Source organism: Varroa destructor, unplaced genomic scaffold (assembly GCF_002443255.2).
Source record: "Varroa destructor unplaced genomic scaffold, Vdes_3.0 BEIS01000005.1, whole genome shotgun sequence".
NCBI lineage: Eukaryota > Metazoa > Arthropoda > Arachnida > Mesostigmata > Varroidae > Varroa > Varroa destructor.
The window spans coordinates 32,359,288-32,374,378 of NW_019211458.1; the positions used below are offsets into that span (position 1 = coordinate 32,359,288).

At 37.8% G+C, this 15,091-nt stretch overlaps 2 protein-coding genes and 1 long non-coding RNA gene across 17 annotated transcripts in view; 2 read left to right on the plus strand and 1 right to left on the minus strand.

The window, feature by feature from the left end:
- Positions 1–7,537, plus strand: part of Stim (stromal interaction molecule) — a 37,937-nt gene extending 30,400 nt beyond the window's left edge. For 4 of the 10 annotated variants that reach the window (XM_022808439.2, XM_086990146.1, XM_086990147.1 and 1 more), the window contains 7 exons: positions 278–477; positions 742–846; positions 1,498–1,695; positions 2,641–2,995; positions 3,371–3,528; positions 4,072–4,083; positions 4,908–7,537. In XM_022808439.2, the coding sequence (XP_022664174.1) occupies positions 278–477; positions 742–846; positions 1,498–1,695; positions 2,641–2,995; positions 3,371–3,528; positions 4,072–4,083; positions 4,908–5,116 (1,237 nt within the window). In that variant the 3' untranslated portion in view covers positions 5,117–7,537. Of the gene's footprint in view, positions 1–277; positions 478–741; positions 847–1,497; positions 1,696–2,640; positions 2,996–3,370; positions 3,529–4,071; positions 4,847–4,907 lie in introns of those variants that run through there. The other 6 variants (XR_002673905.2, XM_022808445.2, XM_022808441.2 and 3 more) reach the window with 6 other exon arrangements.
- LOC111251674 (uncharacterized) lies at positions 1,118–13,620 on the minus strand. Of its 6 annotated transcripts, XM_086990189.1 has the most exons (8): positions 11,108–13,620; positions 10,321–10,572; positions 8,088–8,132; positions 7,159–7,234; positions 4,843–5,231; positions 3,356–3,516; positions 2,565–3,011; positions 1,118–1,713 (listed from the first exon to the last, which is right to left on the minus strand). In XM_086990189.1, the coding sequence occupies exons 1-4, from the start codon at positions 11,125–11,127 to the stop codon at positions 7,210–7,212; spliced, it is 342 nt and encodes a 113-aa protein (XP_086846315.1). In that variant the 5' UTR covers positions 11,128–13,620; the 3' UTR covers positions 1,118–1,713; positions 2,565–3,011; positions 3,356–3,516; positions 4,843–5,231; positions 7,159–7,209. The 6 variants fall into 6 exon arrangements, 3 of the variants coding, with proteins under 3 accessions (XP_086846315.1, XP_086846316.1, XP_086846314.1); XR_002673918.2 differs by lacking the exons at positions 10,321–10,572; positions 11,108–13,620 and adding an exon at positions 8,647–8,917; XR_015328405.1 differs by lacking the exons at positions 10,321–10,572; positions 11,108–13,620 and adding an exon at positions 8,457–8,580.
- LOC111251675 (uncharacterized) lies at positions 9,565–14,049 on the plus strand. The gene is made up of 3 exons (XR_015328407.1): positions 9,565–10,177; positions 10,425–10,473; positions 13,617–14,049. It is a non-coding gene; the product is annotated as an uncharacterized LOC111251675 (long non-coding RNA).
- Positions 14,050–15,091: the final 1,042 nt, after the last annotated feature.

Sequence of the window (15,091 nt, forward strand, 5' to 3'; positions counted from 1 at the left end):
TAATAATTGCTATATTCTTGTTATGATTATTTTCTCAAATTCCCCACTGTACGTCTATGAACAAGTGCACTGAAAATAGATGCCGCTATTGCCTTACAATAATCTGTTGAATTTCTTGATAACTTCTTAGTAAATTTTGTTGAAATTTCGTAATCGATAGTGTATAAAAGCTAGGAAAACCATCCTATAATTTATGAGCAGTTCAGCGATATTGGACTTATCAGTAGTCATGGGAAACTTATAATATTATATCTTAATTATGCCTGGCTATACGCAGACAAGCGCTGATTGAGGTTAGTAACGATAAAAGTGAAAGGCTGCATCGCTGGCGGCAGATTGAGCTGTTGTGCGGCTGTAATATCACGTTAAATTGCGGTCTCGTGCAACTCGAGGCCCTTCTTCATGGACGTGTCATCATCGCCAATCCTGCGCATGGCCACTCGTCTCATGGCAACAACAGTAATACGCCCACTGCCGGTGAGCTAATCAGCCAATAATACAGGAGATCCCATTGCACGCGACAGAACAAAGCAAACGAACACATAACAGTTAGGACAGAAATTACTTCAAACGACTATGAAGTTAGCATTCTTCTCGATGTAGGTACCGGCTTCATGATCATAAAATGCGCTCACTGCACTCACTAGCTTCCTCCTAAAATCCGTTAAAATGGTCGTTCATGCCTCAGAAAACGTCAAAGGTGAACTGATCGCGAAAATGCACTTCATATTCAATTTTTAGGAAGCACTAAGAGCGTTATTTCTCGATCCGGCAGTGAGGGAACCTTAAGCGGAGACGACAGCCCGGGCTCATCCTCGTACAACAATAACAACAATATAAGCAGTGGTACGGTGTTAGTTATTAACTAAGTATTAAGATGCCTCCCACGTTTTTCGTTTGCATAGGCGTAAACTATTTCGTAAATTATGTTGCTTTCAGGTTGGCGTTGTAAAGCAAGTAACTAAGTGCCCGGAGTTCTAAATTTTTAACATGCTGAAATTCGTTGATGTAATTATACTATAATACGCGTACGTGATTTAAAAAAAAAACAGGTGTAATTGGAATGACAAAGATTTGTACAATAATGTTGAAAAACAAGTAAGAAAAACAAGCCTAATGAAGGCAAAGAATATAAAATCGTATATGTATATTAACAAGCAACAAGATCCACTTACGGGAATCCGGTTATGTACAATGTGATACGTGTGAGTAATTTTTCCCGTCAGTCTTCTATATTATGGATTGATCATTGTAAACTTCTCTTGTCGCGTTTCTATAATCGTTTGTCTAACACATTTGCACCGACCTTAACTACCACATCCCGAGAACCTATACAATGTGGTTAGGTAATTACATTTTTATGCTGATTTTTGTGTATACAATTTTATATCACTCTATCATAAGCCCGGTTTTGTTCTGTGTGTCTCGCTACCTTTACTAATGACGCTCTTCAAAACTTGAATGGATCAATAATCTAATGGCCTTGGCGTGGTAAAGTAAACCAGTTGTTGCGAGGTTCGACGGCGATTCTGCTGGCTCCCTCATTACGGCATCAATGCTGCCTTGACCAGCAAGGTCAACTTGTAGACGTCGCCCTCAGTCATCAGGTATCCGGCACCCGAAGTTCTGTCGTATCAGGCGCTGAAAGAGCGCGCAGCAGAAGTCTCTGTCCGGAGCCAATTGACCATCATGCGGGTAGGCTCATCATCCGCTCTGCAAATGTAATAGTAAAAGACCTGCATTAAACTTGCGCAGACTTCAGCCTGCTGATTGTGTCAGCAAATGTACACGTTGAGTTCATTTTCTGGTTTGCCGCCGCTTGAATAAAGTCGCTCAGCCTTCAGTTTTCTGCTACTATTCTGTGATTTTTCAAAAGCAGAGGAGAGAGTCGTTATCGACCAATTTGATGATTGTCTTTTCTCCGCATCCTCATTCTTCGCATATGTGTGCATAAGTATGCACGGCTGCAAGAGCACATTATTTGATACAAGAGGAAAGACATGTGCACTTATCGAAGTGAATAAACACTTTAATCTGACTATAGTGAACAATACGTCTTCTGATGACCTCATCCGTTGTAGGTGTTTGTGCATGTTTTGTTGATGGCGAACTTAAAATTTCAGTGCTTAATTCATAATTGAGAAACCCACCCAACGACCTGGGCGAGCCACAATTTCGTAGTACAAACTAGCCTAGCTTCTGTTGCCCTACTTCTGTTATCCTATTTCTTAGGATATGTGAAGAACAGAAAGTTCTATACATACTAGTACCTTACACAGTGCTCGTTATAACACAATGGCCTATTGTTTAAATCATATGCATGTTTATTGATTACTTCAAGCATACATGTATCTGCTATATATCTGAAAAACAACAACATATTTTGCCGATATATACGGTTAAGTTTCCATTGTCAAAAGTTTGCGAGGCGTACGCTTGGTGACGCTCATAGTCATTAAAAATGCTTATAAATGCTCTAGTAAAGTTGTTTATAATTATAATTTTCTCTTGTATTCCTATTCAGTATACAGATATGCTTGTAAATACTTGTTTGAAATACAAACAACATAAAGATGTTTGTTTCATCATATTATTACTGTTTTCCAACGCTTCTCCATATCGCGGCGCTCCATGGTATAGTTGCATCGACTGCTAGCATGTCGGTGATGTCTTCTAAGGCGGCCAACACTGTATATGGTGTGCCTCCATCCGGGCGACGTGTTGGAGTCCAACAATCACAAAGTCTCTATGGAGATTATTACGCGCAACAAATTATGCAACAGACGATGCACGGTTTTCATCATTCGAGTGGTTCTGGTGGTGCGTTGGCGTCATCGGGTATCGGAGGTATGCCAATGGTTCCAATGCCGGGAACGCCGCCTGGCAACAATTCAGCGCCTTTGTCAGCCGTGCGCCGAGAGGAACCTGATGGAGATTTAACGCCGCAAGTTGGCCATACCTCAGTGTCCTTTCACGTTGGAGCGAACGGTACCTCGTGAGTATCATTTTTACTGAGGTATATTCCAGCGGTTAACATGTTTTAAAACTGTTATTTTTCATATATTAATTATGGTGTTAAATTAGCGAAATTTATCGTCTAATAACAATAATGATTGTATTCATAAATGCTAGTTAATGTAATGTTTGTACGATAAGACAAGACAAATATGGTCTATTCTTAATACAGGCCTTAAGTTTGCTGCGTCTGTTGATATTATATCAACGTTGAGATTAACTTATTTAAATTAAATGTCACCACCTTTATATAGAAAGTGCGCTTTTGTATCCAACCAACGAGAAAAATAAACATTGACATTCCCCAAGCGGGTCATTGTTATCTCATATTGATACCTACTTTTTTTTATTTTAGGCCCACATCGGAGAATGGAAGTGCATTTGCTGCTCCAGTGATGAGTTCGTCACGAGGGGTTCTTCTAAAGGGCACCAGCATAGATGGTTCTACCGATGGTGCCCTCGATGATGAGCCGAATGCCAACCGAATCAGTAGCGCAAAACCTAAACGAAAAGGTTACTGTATTGACTATCTTTATACACTAGCCCTATAGAGTACCAATCAGTTGTTCTGCCGTACGTGAAATAAGCGAAGTATCTATTTCTATCAGGTATTATTGATTTATTGGTTGAGATCTCTACCATTTCCCTGTATTTGAGGTAAACCTTTTAAAAGATTCTATGGATTGCATGTCAGCGTCACAAAAGCTCATTAATTAATAAGGCGAACAAAAATCTTCTTGTTTCAGAGCAACAACAAACAGACAAATAATAATGTGTTTCAATCCGATCGTATATTCGATTAACTTGAGTGAGCAGTTTTTATCGATTATTGAAAATTATTTAACCTGTATTTGAAGCCTCAACAGATTAGTAGTTACTTTTATTGGATTATTACTAATAACTATTAATTATAATTATATTAATAATAAGCCAGATGACAAACTAGGCGTAAGTTCAATATGTATAAAAGAGACAATCTGAGATAACCAAAAATGACCTGAGATAAAAACCCGGTCGAAACTAATTTAAGTCTCACTTGCTGCTCATTATTTGCAGGAAGCAAACGACGTAAGTTTAAGGCACGAAAAAACACTTTAATATTTAATCTGTTTGCTTTTGCTTAATCAGTTTTGAGTATCGTGATCCCTCAGACATATGTTCCCTACCAGCGTATGGAGGCGTCTAAACCTTCTGAATTATCGACTTTAACAAGCTTAGCCATATTATTTTTCCAGAGTAGTTTCCAATTTCCATTATATTGCACACTTCAGAAGAATCGCATTATAGAATAATTACTCACTCTTTGTCTTTCGCTTGATTTGCGTGTTTTACTCGCACCGCGTGTAACCTCACCCCTGAACACCTAAAAACTGATCTACGCTAAACTTTGCTACAAAAAGAACTACTTATAAAAGTAGGTGGACAACACAATATGGGGTACTTTAATTGTATTTAGTTTTATCACTGCCAGTTCACCGGCTCAACATGTTCCTAGTGGTTAACTAAGAGGAAGTGAAACGGTGCTGGCAAAAAAGGAAAACTACTTCTTCCTATAACTTCCTACCTAAACTTTCCGGCCGTTAGTTACCCAGCTTAAACTCTGTATTTTCGACAATCAGTACTCTATTAAATTCGGGCTCGTTCTGAGCCAGATGGAACAAACTAGCCTGTTGGTTTTAAATGCATTTTCTACTTTTATCCTCAACAGTGCATCATCTATTAAACCGTATTAACCAATTACTTTTCATCAGTTTCGGACTTGAGCAAATTATCTGAGTAGGCCGTTTTCGAACTAATTCTTTCTAACTTAACCATATAATATCTTACTTTCGACTCGCCCTTTTTGCCGCGCTGCTTCGCGACACATCCCGATTTGTAATCGGCTCTTTCAGGGAGTGCTTTAATGAACGCGATTAGAAGCTCGCTCACGTCAGCAACAACTTTAGTCGATTCGGAGGACAACTCTTCGCGAGGCTCGACGCCCGCTCTAGATGACAACGTCTCGCAAAAAAGTATCCGTAAGAAGACCGGTGTCTTCGGAGCCATCAAGAAGATGTCCCGTGGTAATAAGGACAAAACAACGGCCGATCGAGACAGCTGAATTGAGGAAAGCCTGACTCGCTGATTCGGGAGACTCTGATATAATCGATATGTGAGTCGCATCACATCGCTTCCCTCACTAGGAGAGCATGTCTGCCGTTCTGTAAATCTCGACGCTGTGCCGAATGTTTTCAAGTAAAAAATCGCTGTTACACTGTGTTATTACTAAACAATCTAAATTTCTATAAGCGCACGTACAATGCAGAGACGAATACTTAATGATGTTTGTTACTGATTAGGGTTATATTCTAACTCTTCGTAGTGAACTTTGCACGAATTGCCTACAAGAAAAGCATTCAATGGCAATTAGGTTTGTTACTGATTTTTCCCGGAGTTTCGGGATGTGACACCGAATGATTATAACGATAGTCTCAGTTAGCTTGAGAGAGAGATTAACGCTGTTGATGTGAAACGTCAAAGCATCAGACACCCGTTTCTTCGCCCGCTTTTGTATATGCTCGGATGTACATTGTTGCAATTGAGAACAGGACGAGTTGTTATCATCGATTGGATTGGTGTCCAGCTGGCGCTTAGTGTTCATTAATTAGTTCGTATGTGTGAGAATAGAAAAGAAAAAGGACTAGGCTGTGGGAGCGAAAAGGGACAAGAAAAAAGTTCGCTACCCAAGATCACATTATGAATTCTATGTGTATGTGTGCAAGCTGTAATATAATATAAGATGAAGTTAGAAAATTGAGATTTTAACGATGGAAAAGGGGTAGTTTTAATGCTAGAAAGATAGAAGATGCAATCCATGCCTACTTATTTCATTTAGACGAGACTAAAGCAGACAGAAAATATGCTTTTGGATAGCTCTGGAAATCGGGAAATTTTGAGGATACGTTTACATGCCATTTAAAAAGAAGACCCACCTGTCTACGGAGGCAGTTGAATTTGAAGGTCATATAAAAACGATGCCCATAAATAGGTAATCAAAGAAAAAGACGATATCTTCCATAACACTATATATATATATATATATATATATATATATATATATATAGAAAAACAGCAGCACAGGAAATGAGATAATGGCGCTTCTGCACAATAGCGTAATTTTTAACACATCGTGAAGGTGCATTTCAAGTGTCTTAAGAAACTGTGCAGCGAGTACATAAAGAAAGCATCTTGAGACTAATGGCCCAATCTATCTACCTCTATAGCCGATGGAAAAGAGGAATTTCTTATTACAAAAATTAACTCTTAATATTATTGTTAGCACATATATTTTTCATGATTAATTGTACTAGTTATTATTTTACCATAAAAACTAATTTACTGCACATATTCTATATATTTACTTATAAAGATTCCGGTGCGCAGCTAACTAAACTGTGCACGTATTTCTGTAATATTAAAAACGATGTGCTTCCATTGTTTCAAGTTATTAGATAGCGTTCCCAGATATCATTTCTGTATTTACCCGTAATCGTAAATTACTACTTACATTGTCTGTCACAGGTTTTTGTCCTATATTTAAACTTGAAAAAGTGCTTGGTAATTTTAGGTTTTCAGGTAGAAAAGATTGATTGCTCGGCAAAAATAATTTCATCGACGTCCTGTTCATTTGATTTTTGTACATCTCAAAATGTACAAAACACATATTACATAAACTATTTTAACAATTGTCTGACTCATTCTCTAAATGCTTCCACTATCCACATATGTTTACTTTCTGTGCACTTATCTAAGTGGAAGTTTTATTAAATTCATATTGCCTATCCTTAATCCGTGTGAACTGTTGTGAGAAATCATAAAGGATGCCCATATAAATATATATATATATATATATATATATATATATATATATTTCTTAAGTACTTATATATATATATATTATATATATATGTATAAGTGTTTAAGTAATTGACCCTATCTGAGGTCGCTTTGTACATGATCTGTACTTCTATCTCAAATCAGAGATGGCAGGGGACAAACAACCAATAAGCAGCTACGCAAATCTCACAATGTACAAAACTTAAGAGGCCCTGCTGTCTATTGAAAAAAGTAATACAATATGTTATTAACACTATGATTACCTACCATTGCAGCTGCTGAAGCTATAGTGTAGTGCTATTTTTATCGCTCAGTATCCTAGACGTCCTGTTTATAAATTGAGCTGTAAAAGATACCACAAAAGCATACACGATAAAGCACGCAACTAAACACATCATGGGTAGAGATTTAAAAACCCATTATATCTATATTATGGGGCTGCAATGTATCGCACGCGCTAGTGCTACGATAGGAGCAATAAATACACCGCAGGCTAAGAGTTTCGTATAGATTTCGCCTCATCAACACCCACAGCTGCGGGTCTTCTAGGAACATTTATGGAAATGGAAGTTAGGGGCAAATGGACGAGATTCAAAACACATGAAAACTGTAATATAAATAAAGATGTATTTTGTCTCTTGTTTAATACAGCTGTGCTCGTAGATATTGGTGGTTATGTTACTTTAAGTTTATGAAGTTTGTTTAAAATTTAGTTTAAGTTTAACAAAAGACTACAACTATTTGCTGCGTATATCATTAAAAACTAAAATTTCCGTAAAAGCAGCCCTCGCTCCTATTAAAAGACATAATTTTAGGAGTCAAGGAGGTGTGTAAAAACTATGATTTCGATTAAGAAAGCTAAACTGCACGTTTTTGTCCATACGTAAATGGCTAGTACGTTAAATAATAACGGTTGAATTAATTATGCGTCACTGATTCTGTTTCAAATACTTAAAAATTATGATTACTCCTATCAGGCTCTGTAATAAATACTCCTATTTATATAAAGCAAGGATAATTTTTATACATTAGGACTAGCATTGATGATAGCGTTTTGTACAATCGTAAATAAACTGAACATAGCCGATTATACTGCTAGCGGCAAAAAACCGCAGCAAATATGGAAAATTGCATTATTAAAATGTATATCTGAATTCGATAATTGAAATTAAAATAGGCCAAGAAATACTACTTACTTGCATTGCACTCGAGCTCTCCTGGGGGAATATACTTCAGCTAAGCTGGAAATTATGGCAAAAATTTTCAAGATGCGGGAATATATTTAGACCTGACGGTAAATCAGCAATTATATTTTGATATATTCATAGATAACGTTGTCACAGATATAAATTAGCGAGTGAATTAGCGAGCAGCAACGTTAGATATGTATGCATGCTATTTAAAAAGTTGCTCGATCGAGATCAACGAAATTTTGACGGTTATAAGGGCAATCGACTACGTAATTTATTTCTATTAGATGTTCTAGTTAAGATTCTGAAATTTATTTGAGAGAATGCTATCTAAAGATATACATCATAAAATACTTCTACTTGTTATAATTTTACTTCGGCAAAGAGAGGAAAAAGAGCTAATAGGTTTCTCGGATGTAAATATTGTACGAGCGGATGAAGAGTAATCGCTGCTCCGAACAGGTAATGTCGTATTGTATTTAGCAGTTATGGTTAATACACTCGTGTCGGAAATGGCTAGAAGAAAAGTGGATAATCTATAAAAACCACAATGGTTCTCAGGCACCTTAGTTTCGTTTTAAGATAAACCTGGCTGCACAGACTGCTTGAAATCAACTGCTCTAAACATGACCAGCCTATTGCTATAGACTGACTGGAAGCTTCCCTTAATTGCTATCTTTAGAATCTCTTCTTAGACTCAAGGTCTTTTCGAATGCGTGGCGCCTTTTGTGTCGATAACATTGTCTGGCCAAGAACCTCCAGCCTAGAATTGTCTGCGCTAGTCTGTAGCACTTTTATCCATAGCGGCACTGCTCGTAATAGATACCTCCAAATCCTATCATTGTCGGAGGGTCAGGTGGTAACAGTCGGTATTCTTTGTTGTTTAAAAAAATTAATTGAGATAAGCTCTTGGAACATTGTTCGGCCGGCGTAAACTTCTCCGGTCTCAGCGAAACGTGAAAGCTCACAGACTTAGCGAGCTTTTACTAATAAAACTTTCTGTCTAGAACTACTGCGATATCGATTCAAGCTGCACCCCACAGATAAAACTACGTTTCTTTATTTAATCAAACTTGCTATCTATATATAAAGCTAGTTAGTTGCAAATTTGAGATTTTTATATCTTCAGGTTGCCTCTTGCTCGAAGAGTTTCCTGGGGATAATTCAAATAAGCACGAAGGAGGCTTCTCATGCGCCATGGTCTTGCTGTTTCATGCCCATTTTTTTGTTTGCGCCCGTTGGCTTTGATCGTTTCGTCTCGTCAAGTAGCTATAGCGTGAGCCCTATTGATTCTATTATTTTCACGAGTAGTTTACTAGTTGGGCCTAAAGATCCTTTTGTTCTAAACATCAAACTAGTGCTCTATAAAGACCTTGACAATACGCACTGACCTAATTATGTCTTTTTCCGGGGTAGTCTTAAAGAGCATCACTGTTGTGTAGTCCAAGCTCTTGTGTATTGTAATTCTATAAGATAGAAAAATTCACTTTATTTGGAAAACCTTTGAAATTTTATGTGAAGAATGTGAAGTTTACCATCCTTTACCTTAAGCTGCCACGTTCCAAGTACCAAGAAGATTTCATCATTTAAGGAAAGGAGGCTATCTTTGGCAAAAAAAAGAGAGAGATTCATGATGAGCGAAAAACACGCGCACTTATCTAGCTTTTTTTTGCTCAATCTGCATATGCTATTTCTAGTTTGAAACACGTTTGAAATCTCGGTAAACGTTTAAACAGACGAGACTGACTAATAAAAGAGAGGATGACTATAAAGACATTTAGGAACATTCCACAGAACTAAATTCGTCCACACAGTGAATCTAACAAGAAATTGAATGAGTCGTACTGTTCCATTCCTTTTTCGTTGACCCGTTTCCAGGTGCTCATTGTTAAGTTGTTCTCGATGACACTGATTACTAGTAAGTCTGGGATTACCAGTGCGCCACTATTTGTCAGAAGCGATTTCAGTGCTTTTTGCGTCTAGCTTTCACCGTGATCAAGTGTTATGTATAGTTCTACTGCAGTTAAGTATTGGTGAGTGGTTCTTCTCAGTGGTAAACAGGGTATGCCCACACTCTGCTTCGAACCCAAATTACGGTACGTGCTTTCAAGTTTAGTAGGCAAACATGTTACTACCGCATGGTCAGAATGTCGTAATCTAGGCCAACAAATGTTGGCTCTCAAAACTAGTGCGATCCTCGATTACCTACATTGGTTTCTCTCCATAGGCCCTGAATTACCTCTTTAAGAATGCGTGCTGTGTCACGCTCTTTGCGACATTTCGATTCCCACAAGCCTTATCTTCAGTAAAGAGCAATTCTGGGACCGCGCTTTTATACTTCAGCGACGCTGCGATATTTGGGTCCTTCGATATTATTGTAGCCTTAAAGCAGGTTAGTATCTCGGCTCGTACCTTTCGCACTTGTGTCTTGATAATAGCTGAGCTTGCCTTTGTTTTGACCTTTGGGATCGGCTGCTGATGCTTTTTGTCGCTGCCATTTCATGTCGCAATTTTTGTCAAAGTTGTCGATAAAAAAACGACAGAATATTTTCGAAAAAATATGAACTCCCTATAAAGCATGACGCTGCTTTAATCATTTATAAGCTAATTTGCTAAGAAAGTTGAACGAATATTGCTTTGCTTGGAAAGCCTTGAATTGTCTATTCTAGGAACAATGCTTGGCTTTAGCACAATCACTAAGCCTAACTTACTAAGCCGGAATATAGAAATGTCTCTTCTAGGATATTAAAGCTTATTATCTGATTCAGCTTTTTTTAAATTATAAAGTCAACATATTTGCTCTTTTTTGTAAGAATAATATATATAAACTTTCAATAGTTTTTGGCTCTATCAAAATCTACATTTTGAACAAATAAACACGACCACCTACATCTTTCTCTCAGTGTTAAGTGTCAGTCAATATATAACGGTTATTATAGTAGATCAAAATTGCCAACGTACTCCCCAACACTTCCAGTATATATTTAGTAAACTATGAAACAAAAGACAACAAATGAGATACTCACAGAAACTGTACAAGTAGCATTTATTCATCGTCTTCTTCACCATCATCCGTCTCTTTCTCTTCCTAATGTTGGTATCGCCCTGATCACCGCAATCGATTCTTATCATCATCATTAGAGAGCAATATGAGTAACTATTCAGTGCTATTCATCGGCCTTTTCCAATTATCGTTGCATTAGTTGTATCTTACCTCACTTTACACTTAAACTACTCAAATCTTCCTTGTCACGAATGCTGATGTCATTTCGTTTCACAAGCTGTATCTTCTTCTTTGTATTATATTCTGGTTATTGTCTAGTAACTATATCATCATAAGTAAATGAATAAACCTCGTCGTCTAAATGGCGTCAGACCTGAATCCTTCGCATAGTTACTTTCGGATCGTAAGCCACAGCCACCATTCCGCATTGTCACACACCCCCCAAAGCACACCGCCGTACTAAGGATCACCACACTTAACTGTTTCGTTTTTATCATAATAGTTAATGATAATAGTAACAAAAACTATACTATAATGTTAATCTCCTTAACCTGGCGTGGCGTACTCTTTTCCTATCGATTGCAAATTAAGGTAAAAGATCGGCGGATCGAACAAGACATTTGTCAGAGCGATGTTGGAAAGTCAGAAAATTTGTGTATTCTAAGGTCAGCCAGTTGTTCATCGCCTAGCTCCAATAAGCTATACTGGCACAGTATGCCTGTAGAAATGAAAAAGCTAGCCTTTTTTTGAACGTATATTGATACGCATCGTGCATGATTTACATTAGTAAAATTCGAAATAATTCCATATGGGATCCTCAGCAGACTCCAGCTTCAATCAGTCTTCGCGAGAAAAGCAAAGTCAAAGAACACACGAATCGTAGGCGATCTAACTAATGTTTATCTAAGCATGCATGGAAAAACAGCATATGTATTACTTCTACATGTATTTTCCATATACACCACCACAGAATTCGTGTTACACAGCTAGTATTACAACTTTGCGTTGGATTCAGGCCTTCACTAAATTTCCACCGCGGGGAATCGCTATTTCTCTCTCTCTTTTCTCGCTCTTTTGCTCTCTCTCTCTCTCTCTCTCTTTCTTCCTATATATATATATATATATATATATATATATATATTCATCAATTAATTATGTCAGTCACGGACACTAGCTCTTTATAACGAATATATCGTAAGTTACAGGCGAGAATGTTTCGTTAAATCAAGTAGTATTCTGGCTCGAAAAGAGTCAGGTCACAAAAAATTTTGGCAGACTCACAAAGAACTCAATCTGTTTACTGCTCACCTCTTGCAGGTAAATTTTACGCTATTATATAATTATAGCGTTTCTTTGACTCTTTATTGTCAATGCTCTTTTTATCTCTATCATGAGTCTAACATTTTTGTCGCCACTTTTACGATCACATATTTCATACCTGGTATACGGTAGCAGATAGTTTTCATATTGGACAAGAAGGTTTTGGGATGTAGATCAAGAACAATAAACTGACTTGCCAGTAGGCAAGACAATGTAATCAAGTAAATCGTGTGTGTATATGTGTGTTTACGTAATGATTCTCTAGAACAAACCTGCCATTCCGACTCCCTGTTTCGCACTTGTTGACGATGACAGTCATAGAAACTTCTCCCGAATTGTGTAATCTGAACGACGGTTAGAGCGTTTACGATTATCGGTTGCCCGTTGTTATTTACCGTTCATAAAGGCTAGGTCTGACTGTTGTTGCTTCTATTATGCCCTAATTATCATTATAGCTTCAGCCGGTACATCGTTTTATTGTTAATTGACAAAAAAAAACGTAATATATTGATTCTGCACGTTGTGCCGTTTCAAAGCTACAGTCGATAGTTGTTATAGGCTACGCAGAATGCTTCTGATTAATTTCATTCATTAATAATATTTTCTGTGGCAGCAAGAGCTGTCTGTTATTGTAGAATAAAGTTGCTGATGGGTACAAAGATACTCGGAATAATCACCGCGATAGTCATAAAATGTGTTTAAAGTGCTGGTGATAGCGTAAGCTCCGTCAAACTTATTACGTTTGCACAACTTCAGTTGTTCTCGTGGTTTGGGTAAAATTGGTTTTACCTATTGAATAATCTGCGTCAGGCATTTCGCGTCCATAGTTATGGGCTGGGAAGCTAATAACACTTATTCGTAAAGAGACACTTAATCATATATATTTTTTCCTCCATTGAAAACCCTACAGCGACTCCACATCCAATATCTATGCATGGTAATATCGTACATCTTACACATATCATTAAAACAACAAGCAAAATGAAAACAGTTTTATGAAGGGGGTTCACTTTTTTGTCGAATTTGAACACAAAACAGAACAGAACGGACTTGATATAGCAGACGTCTGCTACAAGAAGCACAACATACGATACACTCACAGAAGCTTTCTCTATGTGAAGCATTTTTGAAAGAAGGAAACAAACATAACTTTCTTCATCAGGAATTATTAAAGTAAATTATATCAATCTCATTTGACTATGGCATTACAGGTCGTACTAACGCGGCTGCAGAGTCAACTGGTTTCTCATAAAATCAAGAAAGCTATGACTCCCGTCAATAAGGGTCGCGAGCAGATAATAAATATAGACAAAGAGCGAAACCTGCTTCACGACAGGTTAGTAGCTTCGTACAATAGAAGAGGCTACATTCTCTACAACAAGCGTTTATACGTAAAAGGGGCTGTATCCCCGTTTTAGAAAGCATTACCAAGCATCGTTGCGATCGTAATTATTGACCACTTAATTCTGTATTAGTTCCGCGTTCAACTCTATGCATCCACTACAGGCATGCGTTCATCTCACAAATACGAGGGGATAAAATGTCACAGGACAAAACCTTGGCGGGTGTACAATGTCATTCTAGTCGTATGGCCTATCGTCGCTGCCATGAGAATCCCTTTTTCTTTCCTCGATGGTAGGATAGCCTGAATTTATGCGTGTTCAATTCGACATCTGCGTACAGCCTTGTTGACGGAGAAGTAACTGTGCAGAAATATCACTTGTTCATCGGTTAGCGCCACCTAGCCATTATAATAAGAAGCAACGTAGAGCTTTTACGAATAAATTGTCGATTAGGTTTTAGTACATCCGATCAAAAAACTTTTCCTTATCAGCGGTTCTAAAATGGCGTTGCCCTTTATCAGGATAGCTAATGTTAGTAATGCTTTTTTTATTTTTTCACTAACCTATATCTGACTTATACGTATATTTTAGATAGGATTGCGGGATAGTTCGCCACGTATTATTTTATATGGCGCGTTGCCCTGCGTTTTTTCAAATAAAAATTATAGAATATTACGATTCCTGTGCTGTTTTTTGTTGCTGCGCCGTATTCCTCCAGCTACCAAACTACGCGGGTCAACAATTTGTAGTCTATTGTCAAATTTCTCAGGTGCTACTTTCGGATCAGAAGTCCGCCAAATCTTGTACTGCTACCTGCTCCATCTTTGGACTGTTCCCACCTTACATTGTCAGACTTGTCACAATAATTACATCGATTAAATGATCCCGCATCGCAGCCCACGTTCATCATCTGTATGCACAACAAACCGCGATCTATAACATTCAGGCAGCATACATCTGTCATCCCTCTTTGAAGTTTTGTCAACAAACTTTTATTTTGTTCGTCTTCGACTTTCATCGGCTCACCTTGTGTCCCGCGAAATTCGAATGGCTATTAGCAACACTGACGTAACACATAACAGTGAAAACATTATTCAAATTTTAACGGATCCCCCGCGTTAGCAACATCAACAACCCGCCTCAATCGTTGCCGCATCTTGGCCTTCGTCGCACTCACGCTCGGTTGATTATTATCAGTAGCCACACTAAACGCATAAACTAGTAAGACATAATACACAAGATTTCAGCAGGAAGTAAGATCTGGCTGGGTATTAACGAATACTTCATAGCCGCTCACAAGAACATCTCCGATGATTTACAATGCAGAAGAACGTGAAGGTCGC